General features: G+C 46.9%; 1 protein-coding gene across 1 annotated transcript; it reads left to right on the top strand.

The window, feature by feature from the left end:
• Positions 1–749: 749 nt before the first annotated feature.
• On the top strand, positions 750–9,323 carry LOC120386286. The gene is made up of 6 exons (XM_039505434.1): positions 750–833; positions 1,257–1,275; positions 2,748–3,110; positions 7,177–7,266; positions 8,325–8,476; positions 9,183–9,323. The coding sequence occupies exons 1-6, from the start codon at positions 750–752 to the stop codon at positions 9,321–9,323; spliced, it is 849 nt and encodes a 282-aa protein (XP_039361368.1).
• The last annotated feature ends 6,192 nt before the right edge of the window (positions 9,324–15,515 follow it).

Here is a 15,515-nt window from a genome sequence, read left to right as displayed (position 1 = left end):
GGGTGAGGTAATACCTTTTATTGGACCATCTTCTGTTGCTGAAGGAGACAAGCTTTTGAGCTATGCAAAGTTTTGTTAAGCTCAAAAGTTAAAATATATGGCAATAGATATAGCTCATAGAGCTGGAAGGGACCTTGAAAGGTCATTAAGTCCAGTCCCCTGCCTTCACTAGCAGGACCAAGTACTGTCCTTGACTTTTTTTTTTTTTTTGCTCCAGATCCCTAAATGGCCCCCACAAGGATTGAGCTCACAACCCTGGGTTTAGCAGGCCAATGCTCAAACCACTGAGCAGTGGTTGTTTCATTCACCAACAGAAGTTGGTCCAGTAAAAGATATTCCCTTATCCACCTTGTCTCTCTCGTATCCTGAGACCAACACAGCTACAACAACACCGCACGTTTCATAATGTTAGTAACACGAGATTTTCACATTCAAAATAGGGGCTTTCAGCTTGAAGTGTGATAAGAATATTGCCTGCTACCTAGGCCAAGGGCTCCCAGCCCTCTAGCTCCAGAGCAGAACTCCAACACTCGCTGCCTAGGTTTAGGAAGGCCTGAGGGACGGATCGTGTTTGTGGGGGTGAGACCTGATCCAGGGTTGGAGGCCAAGGGAGGCAGTGAGGGTGAGGCTGCTGGATGAGATGGGACAGTGTAAAAGTTGGACATTATGGACAGTGGTGATGAGGGATTGTGAGGCAAGGAAGAATCAGGAGTCAAAGAGTGAGGGGGAAGGAAACTCTCCAGCGGAAAATGTCGTTTTTAATATGGGGTCCCGTCAGGGAACTGGGAGTTCTCCTCCTCCAGGGGAAGCAGCACAGGGAAATTGCCATCCAGGTAATTTCAGTTTGGCAATTAATTTCTCTGATCATCTTCTTTCCATTATCCACTCTCCCCTGTTGTTATTTCTTGAAAAGGTCAATGTGCTGGGGTTGCATTGATGTGGGACATGTCTCCTCTGAAGCATGTGCTTTGGGCTGTCTTCACTGCAAGGCCGTGGGGGCAGAGAAGGGTTATTATTAGGGTTACTTATCACACTGTTTCGTCGTATGCACACTGCAGACTACGTCCCTGGGTGAGGTGAGAGATTTTTTCTCTTTCCTATTCAGACGCCCGCCCAGGTTGCAGCCTCTACTGTCAATTAATGGTGTCTGCAGACTCTACGAGCAACATGAGGCTTTGGAGATAGAGAGAGAGACAAGAGGACATGGAATAAACATGGCTCTTCTCGTTTCTGTGTTGGTGCTCTCCTTCTTGCAGGAAGTGTTCCTTTCCCTAGGTAAGCAGAGTCACACTATTTAGGCGTTCTCCTGCCTTGGGCATTTGGGAAGTTTGCTCAGTGGAAGAAACAGATGTAAACCTGCAATACTGGGGTTGGGGTGGCTGAAACTGGAATATTAAAGATGAGCCTGAACCATGAACCCAGATCAGAACTGCCCTGAACTTGGAGAAACTCAGAAGCCAAACATGGATCTGGCCCATTCTTCTAATGAGCCGAACCAAACCCCCAGATCCAACCACCTCCAGATCTTTAAAGGGCTTGAAATTTGGGTTTGAATTGAATTTTGTGCACCAGGGCTACCTCTGTTAATTAGGGCTGCGTTTTCTCGCTGACAGTCTTTATTTGTTATTTGAATCACATTATTTCTGGTTCATCAGAGGAGAATTATTCTTTTTGGATTTTGTTTTTTTATGGAATTTGACATACAAACTGCTGAATCCAGATTAGCAATGAGATATTCACCAATAAGAGTACCTGCTTTCATATAGATGGAAAAATAAGTGAATAAAAATGCTTTTGTGTTGAATAGCAGGTGTAGTTTTCTTCTGAACTGTGTTCAAATGAAAAAATATATATCGCAGTGTCTATGTAATTATGCTTTAGTATTCAAATATAACTCATGATTGCAGTATAATCTGGCAAATTAACATGGAAAGTAGATGGGACCCAGTTGCTTTGAAATGGAAAAAATCCCTTCTCCTATGTATAAAGAAACAATTTAATTTGATTTTTTTCCCAGTCATGTTTTCCTTTGGGCTCTGTAGAATGATGAGATTAAATAATTAGTTCTTGGAATTTATTACAAAAGTAAATTGAGTAATATAATTGATAAGGAAATATTATCTAGGTAGCATTAAATATTTTGGGGAACAGATTAAAAATTGGGGGCATTATTGTGTAGCAAACTAGATTTTATTGCTATCCAAAAATTTAAGAAAGAACGTTTGCAAAATCCTTGAGAGTTCCCCTGAGATGAATGAAAGCCTAGGGCATTTATATTATCTATCCTATAAAGTTATGTTCAATCTAAATAAGATTATTCTATTGAACGGAAGGCACACAGAGCATCAGATGGAGGTGGTGTTCCCAATAGTATCTGATTGTACAATTAACTCAATGGATAGAAAAACACAGAACCCCATCACATCATACACAGTAACAGAAACGTCACAATGATGCATCCCCAAGGACTCCACAGGGATTAAAGTCAAGGTCAGCAATGAGGCATATTGTTGGACAATGTGGTGGAAGCTTGTAACGCTGGAGACTTGTCTATACTGTGTCTGATCTGTGGCTAAACAGAGAAATTAATTCTCCCAGGTGGTCAATCTGGCACCTTTCACTCATGCTACACACACACAGCAAATAAAATGGAAGTAAGTTGAACTAATTGAAGTCATTCCCTACAAAACAGCAAGGTCCAGAGTTTGCTGAGATGCTTGCTTTTAACTACACTTTTTCCCTTTTAGGTTCTGGGGAAAACCCTCCGATGATCTCGGTAACTGAAGGGGAACCTGTCTCCTTTGAGTGTTCCTTTGATGGATCCCCTGCAGTTGGCGATCCATTCTACGAGATAATCTGGATGTATGAGATGACCCATAAAAATGTGTCCAAGAGAATCCTGGCCTTTAGGATGACTCGACCCAATACCAGTGTCCCTGTCTCAGTCACTGAAGGCTATTTTAGGGGTTGTTTAGAATTTGAAAAGAACACCAGCTCTCTCGTCATCCCCAAGGTGCAGGTGAATGACAGCGGCCTGTATTACTGCGACGTGGACACAATACCACTCCATGTTAAATTAAGAACAAATGGGACTCATCTCATTGTCACGGGTGAGTGTCTCTCTTTTTCTCTCTCTCCTGTTTCTTTCTCTCTGTCAGATACTCTGCTGCGTGTGTATGAGAAATCTTAGCTCTCTTGCTTCCTATGAAATAAGACTTATGATGCAAGCATGTTTATGACTTGTTTAAAAGCTTCTTCAACATATGACCATGCAATTATATTTCAACTATAGCAATTTCCTTGTCAATATTTCCATTGTATCACTTTATTTGAAAATTACATGGAACATTAGCTTATTTACCAGGCCAATCATATCACACCTCTCTAATGTGTGAAATTGTACGTTGGTTGTAATTCTCCTAAATAGGTCACACCATGCATGGTCTATCTGGAACTCCTGAGCTTAATGTGACAAGTTTGTGACATTCCATTGGTTTGATTTAAAATACATATATACTTTATAGTCTGAGATGGCTCCATAATAATCTCTATAGTTTTATAGTTTGGGGGAGAAAAATTTGCAGTTTGCTTACAAAAAAAATACATAATATATATACACATGGCTTCTTGTATATATTTTCTGCAAATGAATTTGCAAATTTTGACCAAAATGGCAAATTTGCCATATTTTATAGCAGTGATAGACTTTCTAGTAGATACTTTCCATCCCTAAGGCAAAAATTATACTATAAATTCTAGTTATTATACCTACTGTATTTCCTTCCTTGAATTTATGAGACAGAGTAATTATTTGCCTCCCCTGTACCATTATACAAAACCTTACTCTGTTTTCAAAAATGTTCTGCTAATTTAGCAGTGCTAAATCTAAATATATTTATGGAATATTGTCATAATATAAACACTTATTTTAAAAAAGTGTTCCTGATCTGTGTTATTTATAATAATATCTTAGACTGTTTTAATAGACAATTATAAAATAGTCATCAAATTGAAAAAAATAAAAATGTAGTCCACAGTTATGGAATTTAAAGTTGCTTTTATAACAGAATAACTATATTAGTCTAAAAATAAATGGTCTCCAAAATCTGTTGATTTTTCTAATATTGGATTGTATATTTTTTTTAATAGCTGAAACAAGGTCTATTTTCTGGAGTCTAGTTTGTTAGATCTATTAATTCAGGATGGGTATAGTCATCCTCATCAAATATATTTAACATATAGGTTTTAAATAAATTGTAGTGCTCCTTCTGTTGTACATGGCCCATTGTCAATTGTTTCAGAAATATGATCTTTTTACATTTGAGAAGGAGCCATCAGTATTTTGAACAGAGTTTATTTACTCTTAATATTTCCCCTGCTTTTCAAAGGGATCATTGATCTGATCCAAAGACTCCAATTGACTTCAATGGGTTTTGGATCAGGCACTATCTGGATGAGTAAGATGAGAAGGATTTGGCCCGATCTGTTAATTCCCCCAGTTCTTAATCATTGGAATTAACCTTGAAAACGTAATTTCTGCTTTATACATTATAGAGTTTATTGAAACTGCAGCTCTGTCTGTCTTTTTACTGACATATGATTCAGGGACAAGAGGTATAAATTTTTAATCCACAAAAAAACCACCATCTCTTAAATGTAAGTAATGATCTGCTGTTATTTTAATGCATTGAATTAATTAACTGTATTGATTAACTGTAATTGAAAGGTTCTTTTATAATCATTAAGGCGGGTAGGTATTTATAAATAAACACTCTTATAATAAGTTAGTATTTAGGGTTGGATTTTCAAAGGCGCTGAACAGGGATAGGTACCTAAACCCCAGTAAAACTCAATGACAGTTCTTGAATCTGATGCATGTTTTAATATTAATTTTCAAGTGACAATTGACTACAAGAAAAATTACAGCATTAGCAGTATCCCTACAACATTGCATTGCCTGCAGATTGTTGTAAGATGTTCATCTTATTTCTTTCTCTCTTTTCCCTAGTTCTTTAAGCATATTTTTATATTAAACTAATTGTTTTGGATGAATGTTCATAGTTTAATGCATCAGGAACTGGACTGTGTAGAACAATTGAGAATTCAGATTCCTTGCACAAGAAAACTGCAAAGGATTTGCTTGTTTTTTACATATTAGCAAAACCTTTGCTCTTTACCCTCTTTGGATATTTTAGAAAAGCATCAGGGCACTTTTAAAATACAGATACTCAGTTGTGTGTCTGAAGAAGTAGGGATTGGTGATCGTTGTCACACTGTCTGGAGTGGCTCACAACAGTGAGTGCCCACCTCCGGGCTGACTGTCAAAAGCAGGGCAGACACCCCAAACTGGTGGTATGTTCTATAAGTAGATTTCACCAAGTAAGTAATGAGTGAGAACTCCTAGATCACTGTAACAGTCTTACCAGGGAGTCACCGATCGTCCCCTTAGACTCTCCAGTGTATCTCGCCATCCAGGCAACCTGGACTATATGATAAATGGTCACTTACACCCACAGGCATAGTTTGACTTCTATATTTGAGGGGGCAGCTCCAGTCAGGCCAATGGGGCCATGTGTGGGGGTGGCAAATTCAGCAACTGTCCAAGACTTACAGTTTGGGGGGGGGGGGCAATGCCTCCCTCGTTGCCCTCCAAAACTATGCCCATGCTTCCACCAAAAATCACAACATATTCAGGTTACACTCAGTCCCAAGAAGCCAGTCACTCTCTGTGACAGAACGTACCTGTGTCCAGCTCCCACACACTATTGCAATAATCTTTGTACAAGGTGTGTCTTGTAAGGTATCATTTGAAAACTCATAATTGTCTGGTCAACGTTGTGCTGGTAAAATATGTGTGGCAACACTGTGAAGTTATAAGATGCCCCTGTGTAGTGGTGGTAACGCACGTTCCAAACCTTAGCCCTGCCCAATCAGAAGCTGGCAAACTGGTCTGTCCTCAAACCAAGGAATGTGAGCTCTGTCTAATTTGCATTTAAGCTATAAACAGAGTCAGCAGCAGGAAGGGAAACAAAGGGTAAGCTGATGCCTCAGCCAGGTGCAAACAAGGCGGATGGGCCATTGCTTGCTAAGTGGCTATTTTTTGGCAGGAAAGGGGGCAGGGGCAAAAAGAATCTCCATTTTAGCAAAGAAACAGCATGGAGTTCCCATCCACACAGACCACCTGGCCGGCGCCTTTAGCCCAGCCGGAAATGCTTCTCAAAGCTTTGCAGTATTCACACAGAGCCCATTTGCAGCGTGGCTGTAGAATAGCATTGCTCATGGTGCCTGGCTGAAAAGAGAAACCCTTTGAAGTGCAGCGAGGTTGGGTTTTGCAAGTCCAGTGATTGCTATCAAGAAAAAGAGCTGGGGATCAATCAACGGAAAAACTTAAAGCATCTACAAAACCACAAACACACCCGGCTTGTTCACACAGACACCGACCTCAGTGTCTCCGCTGTTAATGTTGGGTATCTGAGGCTGTTTACTGCTGGTGAGATGACTTATTGGTGGCTGATTAGTATTGCTGATTACTGGTGATATGGAGCTAGTGTTACAATTCTTTTAGGTAACAGTGAAGTAACGTGTGATACCAACTAACAAAGGGTTTCCTGAGACAATCCTCACTGCATTCACTGCATAACAAATCTGTGGACAAGGGATGAAGTTATGAAGGTAGCAGGTTGAATTTATGATGTGGTCATTCTGATTCACAGCTGATTGTGCTGGTAAATATGTGAACAAGGAATGAAAATCACATTGTTTTGAGGTTAGGACTTGCTCTATTCAGTCTTAGAACAGTCCCAAAAAGGGATAAGCGTCTACTGCAAGGTGACCTGCCAGCTGCAGTTTCAACAGTGGGTTTGTGGGGTTTGTCTTTCCCTTCTTTTAACATGTATGAAGAAGAATTTTTGTAAGGGGCTTTCGGCTCGTGTTTTACCTTTGAAATACCAGGAATGTTAAGTACGGTTTGGCTGGGAGACTTGCTGCGGTCCTGCATGTGTACTGGAGTTGTCTTTCTGGTCTATTCAGGGTCTGATACGATAGTATCCGAGCGCCTTTCTCATCATTAATCGAAGGGGCAATATCGCCCGAGGCTTTGCACAGGAGCAAGTGGAAGGGATTCAGTTTCTTTTCCTTTTCTGACTTTTCACAAATATTATTTGTTCTCCTTTATAGCCCCCACAGACGCAGTGAGTGTCCTGCTGATCTCCAGTCTGACTGCTGGGCTACTTCTGTTCCTCCTTGCTTTGGGCTTGTATTTTACATGTAAGTAGTTGCTAGTAAAGAAGTGCAAACAATCTCCCCTGCCTCTCTTTAGGCCTCATCTTACACTTTGCAGCCATGGTTTGTGTTCAGTGTTCTTAGTTACTGTTGTTGGCTCAGTGCGGTACAGCAAATCTTCTGGGAAATGACCAGTTCAGGATGTCTTTCCTAAATTCATACATGGCTCCATGCTATTGCTCTTCTTTATTGACAAGTCTGTAACATTCTTTAAGTTCAAAGCAAAGAATGAGAAAATAAGAAACCTTTTAATTATGACAGGGCATGATTGGTGCATGCGCAAAGCAGCCATGTTCTAATACAGGGTGGCCAGACTTACCCCCTGAGCTACATACGATAATCTTCATAACCTGAGAGCTGGGTGTGCCTGCTGGGGCTCAGGGCTTCAGCCCTGCAGCAGGGGGCTGGGGCTGCAGATTTCTGCCCCCGGGAGGCACCTGCCAAGGCTCGGGGCCCTGGAAGGCGTGCCCTGTGGGGCTGAAGCCCCGAGTCCCACCACCCCATCCCAGGGCAGAAGCTCTGAGTTCCCCCCCACCAGTCTGTTAGGTGGAGAATGGGGGGCATGGGGGGCTCTGGGAGCCAGACTTTAACTGCAAAAGAGCTGCATGTGCCTCGCGAGCCGCCGTTTGGCCACCCGGTTCTAATACCTAACAGCTGGGGACGGGCACCAAATCTCCACACTCTTTATATCTCCGGTGCAGGGTCTCACCTACATGTGTCTACACTTCAGGCAGAATGTCCAGTGATGTTAATGGGAGTTGTGAGCATGGATAGAGTCAGTGTATGGCCCCTCAGCTGCTAGAGCCGGATCGACAGCAACTGAAGTCAATAGAAAGATTCCTTTTAATTACAGGGGTTTTAGATCAGGCCCTTTTGGTGTAAAATAAATTAACAGAAGAAAAATATTGAAAGCCCCTGCAAAGCCAGAACCCAGCCTGTAAATAGAGACACCGAGGTAGAATTCAGTCTTTCCCCTTAAGCCTGAAATAGATATTTCCAAGTCATTCCATAATGTGCACGTGTTCTTCTGTATTTTATGTTAGTAAAGCGCCGAATCCAGGACAAGAAACCAGAAGTTTCCCTGGAAATGTCCGATCCCATTTGCAGCACCCCTGCCCCTGCCCGGAGAGAGTCCTTTACACAGCCCATCGGCAGTGAAATGATCTATTCAAAACTGCAGTGGAGCAAGTACAGTGTAAGTGGTGATCTCTGTATTGAAAGCGCTCAGATGTCATTCCAGTCCCAGCAGAGTCACTTTGATAACTAATGTAGATGATGAGAGCAGTAACTTTTTGTACTTGTGTAGCATCTGAGGCTTTTCAAGTGCTTTACAAACCTCACCGTATGCTGCGAGATAGGTGGATATTCCTATCCTAGAGTTACTGATGAGTAAACTGAGGCATAAGTTGACTTGCCCCAGGTCACGGAGTGAAATTCACTCCAGTGCAGAGGGCTTGTGCAAAGCCTCTGCACCTCCTAAAACTCCACACAGGGACTGAGCAGGGGATCCACTGGGATGGCCATGGGGGGGTGTCTACCCAGCGCTATGCGCCAAGAGACAGATCTCTGAACTGGCTCTGCCCAGGCCAGCCTGGAAGGCCATGTTTTTGGGGGCCAGGAGAAGATGATGCAGGTTCATGTTTACGTGAATCCAGGGGCCTGGCATTCCCTGCAGCTGGTGTGGAGAGACTGCGGCTGCTATTGCAGCTCAGACACTGGAAGAGCAGCTGCAGTTGTGGGGGCTGTGGGACAGCCCAGCATTCGGGCCCCGCTCTCATCGTGGCTGATACATGGAGCTGCCTCATTCACTTCATCTCAGCCTCTTCTGCCTCCGGCTGAGGTTCCCAGCTCAGTGAATGTCACTGTTACCTGTGCTGATCTGGGGTTCTGCTTGTTCTCAGGTGGTGTCCTCTCCAGAGGGGAGCGCTCACACTGGCGAGCCAGTGACGAAGGAGCCCAGAGCGGGGATCAGTGACCCAGGAACGGACACGGTGTATGCCATGCTTCAGGCACCGCAAATGTATCCCCTCCATCTCATGTAACACAAATGTCTCCAGCAAACACCCCTTTTCTTCAGTGGTGTGGCTCTGGCATGTAATAAATGTACTGATGAAAGTTGTGTGGTTGGGTGGAGCTGATCTCTAGGTGGAGCGCGTCTATGGGACATAAATACAGTATCCTCAGGCCCCTACAATATTAATATGAAATGTCCACTTGGCCTTTGTTGTTGAGGCCCATGCCCTGCAGTGAGCAGGGTCTGAGGTCCCTCTCTCCCCTCCCCGTCTCTGATTGTATTGTACCAAACTCTGCCATCTTCCTCTCTGCCACCCACCCAGGGACGATGCAGCGCTGTTTGTGCCTGCAGTGTCATGGCACTGACTGAACCAGCTTTTCCCACGTCAAACAAAGCACAGGCAGCGTTTTAACCAAGCCCCTCCTTGCACAGCCAGAGGATCGCACCACAGTGCTCCCAGCCGGCGTGGGGTAGGCTGGAAGAGACACCAAGTTCATTCAGCAAATGGCCTCAGCAGTCCTGCCTAATGCCGAAAGTGAAACCTATGACTAGCTCTGCTGCCAGAGCCAGTTACTCTGACCACGCTCGCCGGGCGATGAAGGGCTCCTTCGACTCAGCCTGGAGAACCCTGCACTATTCCCCCGGCACTAACCAAACCTCTAGGGCCGAGGGGTTAGTGAGGAACATAAGAACATAAGAATGGTGCTACTGGGTCAGACCAAGGCTTCCATCTAGCCCATTATCCTGTCTACCGACAGTGGCCAGTGCCAGGTGTCCCAGAGGGAGTGAACAGATGCCTTTCCCAGGGTCTCAGTGCTGGCTATGCCCAGCTTCACATACCTGCATTTCTGATCTGAAATGTCTCTCTCCAGCTTGGAGAAGAGTCTCTCTCTCCACAGCTGGCCTATGGCCTTGCAGCTCAGTTCAGCTAAATCCCCAATAAAGCCAGTTGTTATTTTCCTAAATCACCCCAGATTCTCAATAACTTCTGCTCACCATGGGTCAGAAATAGTGCCTGTGTTTTACTCAGGCTCTGCCCCTATCCCCAAACGCTACACACAGCCCCACATAGCTCACGGTTCTCTGACACCTACCTGCCCACATTCTGATCTCAGTTACACTAGCAATGTGGAGTAACTCAGCTGCCTTTGGTTGACTTTGGTGGAGTTATTCACGGTGCCGCTGAGATCAGAATCTGGCACGGTTTCAATCTATCTGTCTGCAGACTCAGGACAGTGCTGCAGGGGGTCCTGTTTAGAGATTTTCTTCCCACCCACAGGGGCTGTAAGTTTAAATAAAAGTGAAATTCTGCAGCGATGCATGTGACCGCTCAAGAAGAGCTGGTACTGAGCGATATGGAATCACACCTTTGCACAGCACTATGATCTCTTCCAAGATGAGAATAGCTCAGAGCTGTAGGAAGTAGGAAACCATGCAGAGCGGATGCAGGTTCTGCAGAGACCTCTTGGTCTAGTGGTGAGGCGCGGGAGCTGTTGCTGGGGTAGATGTGCTGACACCTCCACCCCCTTTGCTTCCCCTGCAGAATGAAGTGTGAAGCCACACACACAAAAGAGAGTCGCTCAAGCAACAGGAACCTCTTCTGCTCTCACACTGCACCAGAGCAATGCACAGGGAGATCGTACCAGGTCTGTGTGGAGCGGACATTCACACCAGGTTTGCGTGGGAAGGCGGATCTCTCTCTCACACACAAACCTGGTGGTCACTCACTGTTTATTCCCACACCAAAGCTTATGTCTGAGTCTGAACAGAGATGGTCACAGAAGTGCAGAGGAGTCACAGTTTGCATTTTCCCAGGTTATGCGTGTACAGTTCTCAGACATGATCAGGAGGTTTCAAGAGCCTCCACCACAGTCATTACCTATTTCTAGCCTGCCTGGGCTGACCCAAAGCTCACTGAGGTCAATGGGAATCTCTCTGCTGGCTTTAATGGGCCTGGGTTAAGGCCTGTATGTTCTCTACCACCTGCTGTAAAACTGGCTCTGAGCAAATCTTTCTATGTTGGTTTCCCTATGTACTTTGAGAGGCCACCACTGGGCATCACACAAGGGTCAGATGGCTGAGGCTGGTCCTGTTATCCTGGCTGTATCCGGTTATCCCTCTTCCCTGCCATCTGCATTACAGCTCCAAGCTGTGTGTAGTGGAGACCTCCCATGAACAGAGAACATTCAGACCCTCACACAGAGCACGCTCTGGGTCTGGACTGTGAAGCTGCATCCACCGAACACTCTCAGTAGGTCAGAAACAGCTGGGGTGCAGGAGCGGGGGAGCCAGACTGTCCCAGGGGGCATCAGGCAGTTGGTCTGGGTTGGAGGCCCCTGGTGGGTTTGATCCTTTGTGTGTTTCAGATGCTCAGGCTGGGTCAGACTCCATCTGGGTCAAACGCTGTGTGTGGCTTGACTGGTCCCTGTGGGCTGCACGCTCTGTGCGGGCTGGATGCGGCTTGAGGGCTGCAGACCTACCTGGAGGTTAGATGCTCTGTGAGGGTTGGAGGGTCCCTTCAGGTGGAATGTTCCGGGTCAGACTGTGCCTTGCTTTTGTGTGGGTGACTGGGGAGAGCACGGCCACCCCTGGCAAAGGGCAGGTCAATATTAGTCCATGGGCTCAGGGGAGCACAGGGACTGCTCCCTGCATTCAGCCCCAACCCCTGCCAGCACCCGCCTGCAGAGCCGCAGGCCTGGTGCGGGGAGCAGGCTACACCTGCTAAGGGAGGGTGCAGATTGCATCGTCCCCTGTGCACCAGGGAGTTCTGGAAGGAGGAGGCACCGTCCCTCCCAAACTCCCTGGGTGCGGTGCAGCCAGGACCAGGGGAAGGAGTGTAATTAACACTGGCTGCCCCTCAGGGTGTTAAAGGAGTCATCCAGGCGGCTTATCCCAGTTTGTATTTGTCTGTGTGGCTGCCTGGCCTTAAATCTGCAAAATCCCATCCAGCCCATTCCCGTGAGAGAAGCCAGCGGAGGTGGAATGGTCCCATGTGGCACATGGGCCGAGTGTGTCCCTACGGGGATTGCTCATTTCCTGTTACCAGGAGAGCACCGTAATTATAAACTGGACACTCACCTAGCAAGGCTTGCACACAGGCAGTGCTACAGCACCCAGTCCCCACCAGAGGGCAGCACATTCCAACACCTGATTTCATGCTGCTTGCCCCTGTCTCCGCGGGTCGCTGCTGCATTCAGAGATGGGAGAGGAGGAGGTTGAATTGCATTAGTGCCCAGAGGCCCCAGTCAGGACCAGAGCCCCCTTGTGCAGGGCACGGTGCGAACACACACGCTGAGCATTTCAAATCTCATTCAAACCCTTTAACCCCTTGGCACTGATTGGGTGGGGCTAAGTGGGATTTTCACGCTTGCTGCTCTGATGAAGCCGCAGTCATTGTCGTTCCCTCTCATGAGGCGCTGTCCGATCCCAGGGCGACATCACGGTCAAGCAGCCGTCTGGATTGCTGCATAATTACCCATTATGGGGATCTTACGGCTTCCTCTTCAGCGTCTGGTTCTGGCCCCGCTAAAGACAAGGCACCGGACTGGTTGCACCATCAGCCTGGGCTGGCCTGGCAGTGTAGTGCAGGGGCCAGGGGACGGGCGCAGGGCATGAGACCATGCTCCACAGTCTCCGGTTATAGGTGTAATACTTTGTGCGCATAGACCAGTATTCACGTCAAGGCAGAGCACATAGACAACAAGTTATCGCTCATGTTCTTTTCTACATGTCTAACCCCTGAATCCTGCTGAGCTCCTGGCCGTACTAATCCCTTGTGGCACTCGGCGCGCACAATGCAGCACAGCGCATCCAGACCAGGTGTATCAACACTGCCCGGGGCACTGCAGCCTCCTGAGTGGGTTCATTGACACCGGTCGCGGCTCCTGGGCTTCCACTCCAGCCAATCCCTTCAGGCCCCTCTGTTTGCATGGGAGGGTTTCGGGTCCAATTCTGGTGCTGTGGTGAAAACCAATTCCCCACCTAGATTCTCCCAAGGGAGTGGCAGATTTGCCTGGCCCCTCCTGCTGTGGGGCTGCTTTAAATGCCCCAGTAAAGCTCATGTGGTCTGTAGAGCCAAAGACGCACAGAAGGACTTTGCAGTGCTCGCGTTCATTCGACTCCTTTGGTGCAGGACAGTCATGCTACCCCAGCTTCCTGTGGCACTGGGACTCCTGGTGCTTTCTTTAGCACGTACGTTCTTGGTATATTTCTTTGAGTCTTGTTGACTTAGTGCTGCCAGGACTTTACTATAAGCTTGCAGAGGAAACCCTTGAAAGCAAAGAAGGGTTTGCTTTGTCAGCATCTCCCAGTGGGCAGAGCCAGCTCTGCCTCCCATCTGTATGGAGTTATAGTAAAGTTATGTCACTTGGGTCTACACCAGATTACGGGGCTGGTGCAGTAGGTTGGAGAACCCTTTGGTTAGATGACTATTGCAAGCCCAGTTGACAGCATTGCTTTCCCACTAGCAGCCTCAATAACACTGTCTTTGCTTCCTGCAGATGTACAGACCCAGGCTGTCCTGACCCAGGAGCCCTCCGTGTCTATCGCACCCGGGGAATCAGTCACTCTGAAATGTGTCATGAGTGGGCCAAGTTCAAGGATTAATGTGTAGGCTGGTACCAGCAAAAATCTGGCAGTGCCCAGTATCTTTCTAGAGTTCTGTGCAAAAAGTGGTTTAAACAGAGGAGAGGGGGTTCTGGAGAGATTCTCGGGCTCCAAAGATCACAGCCTCGACGAAGGGTATTTAAACTTTTCACGGGTGCAGCCCGAGGATGAGGCTGATTATTATTGTTCAATTTGGGATTATACCCGCACAGTGCACAGTGCTATAGTCACATAGAGAACCAGCGTGGGAACCCCTTAGACGCTTCATAGCACACGCCGTGAAGGACAGTGCTCAGCCCCTCAGCCATGACCAGCAATGGCATCTCTCCTCGTCTCATCTCTTTTCGCCATCCTGTACATTTTGCTCTCTCTTTTCTTTCTCTGAATCACTGTTGCAGGCTTGGAAATCCCTCCATTCCCTTCCCCAATGACACCCTCTGCAGGTGTCCCAGCACCGCGATCTCCCACTGCCGTTCATTTGACGTCAAGAGTGGGATTCAATTCAATCATATCAGCAAATGGAGCTGAGCCTCCCTTCCAGCCAGGACCCATTTCTGGTCTTCACTGACCCCCGGCATTATGGCTCATTGCTCGTTTCCACATGCCCCTCACATGGGCAGGTCCTGTGCACACGTCCTCCATGCAACTGCACCAACGCCCCCTGATCCTGACCTACCGCACCTGCTGCTATTTCAGCCTTGGGGTCTCCTGAGGGAACTGCTGACTGTGCCGAACGGTGCGGCATGCGTCACCTAGACCAGCATCTCCTTGGCAGTAGTGACGAGTGACCCCCAAATGCTGGATGATTCAATTTTAAATGTGGTGCTTATCCGAACCTCCAGACCTGTGAAAATCCCTCCTCCCTCTGTTCTTCCCCACGAACGTCCATCAGAACCTTCTCCCGTACTCCAGGGTCTATTCATCCCCAGCTAAGCTTGTTTGGTCCAGCCAAGCCAGGCCCTCTATCGAACCTTCTTCCCCTCTACATCCACACCCCTGGCTGGCCGGCATGCTGTCGGCTGAGGCCTCCGTTTAAAAGATTTGCAAGCCAAGTAATTTCTATCCAGTTCCTTACCCTGAAAGTGCAGAGAGTGCGTCACTGATACTTGAGTTGTGCCCTTTAAATCATGACATGAAGCTACAGGCCAATCCTCTGAATTACCATAGTGAGCATTCCAGTATTGACTGACCTGTGCAATAAGGTCTGAGGGGGATAGAGCTAATTTGCCTAATGATCTCCCATATCACTCTAAAGGCTGTTGGAGCCGGGAGACTTTGGCCTTTGACTGCTGCAGAACGTCCCTGCGGCATCTTTCTCTGGGTCTCTCCTGGTGGTGCCTGTAACACGTAGGATGCAGGATTTCCCCTCTGGGCGTGATGTGCCTGGGGATGTGTCTTATCATGTGTGAAGTTGGCAGCCCCTTTTCTCCTCCGGTTCCAGATCCCGCAGACACTCTCCATGTCACTGTCTCCAGCACAGCCAGGGGGACTCAGTGAAGGCCTGGGTGTGCCCCTAGGTATATTTCTGTGCTGCTATTATTACAGCAGCAGCCATAGCAGAGACCAGGTTCCTAGGCTGATCCTCTGGTTCCACACACACATGCAGCAGGGCTGC

This window comes from Mauremys reevesii, linkage group 18 (assembly GCF_016161935.1).
Source record: "Mauremys reevesii isolate NIE-2019 linkage group 18, ASM1616193v1, whole genome shotgun sequence".
In the NCBI taxonomy this organism is placed as follows: Eukaryota; Metazoa; Chordata; order Testudines; family Geoemydidae; genus Mauremys; species Mauremys reevesii.
Note: the sequence above shows the minus strand (reverse complement) of the source record. Positions and strands in the feature narration are given on the sequence as shown.

Coding starts and splice junctions, on each gene's coding strand:
- LOC120386286 (XM_039505434.1), top strand. CDS start 750: ATGTCGTTTTTAATATGGGGTCCCGTCAGGGAACTGGGAGTTCTCCTC. Junction 3,111..7,176: donor GACTCATCTCATTGTCACGG/GTGAGTGTCTCT, acceptor TCTCCTTTATAG/CCCCCACAGACGCAGTGAGT. Junction 8,477..9,182: donor TGCAGTGGAGCAAGTACAGT/GTAAGTGGTGAT, acceptor GCTTGTTCTCAG/GTGGTGTCCTCTCCAGAGGG.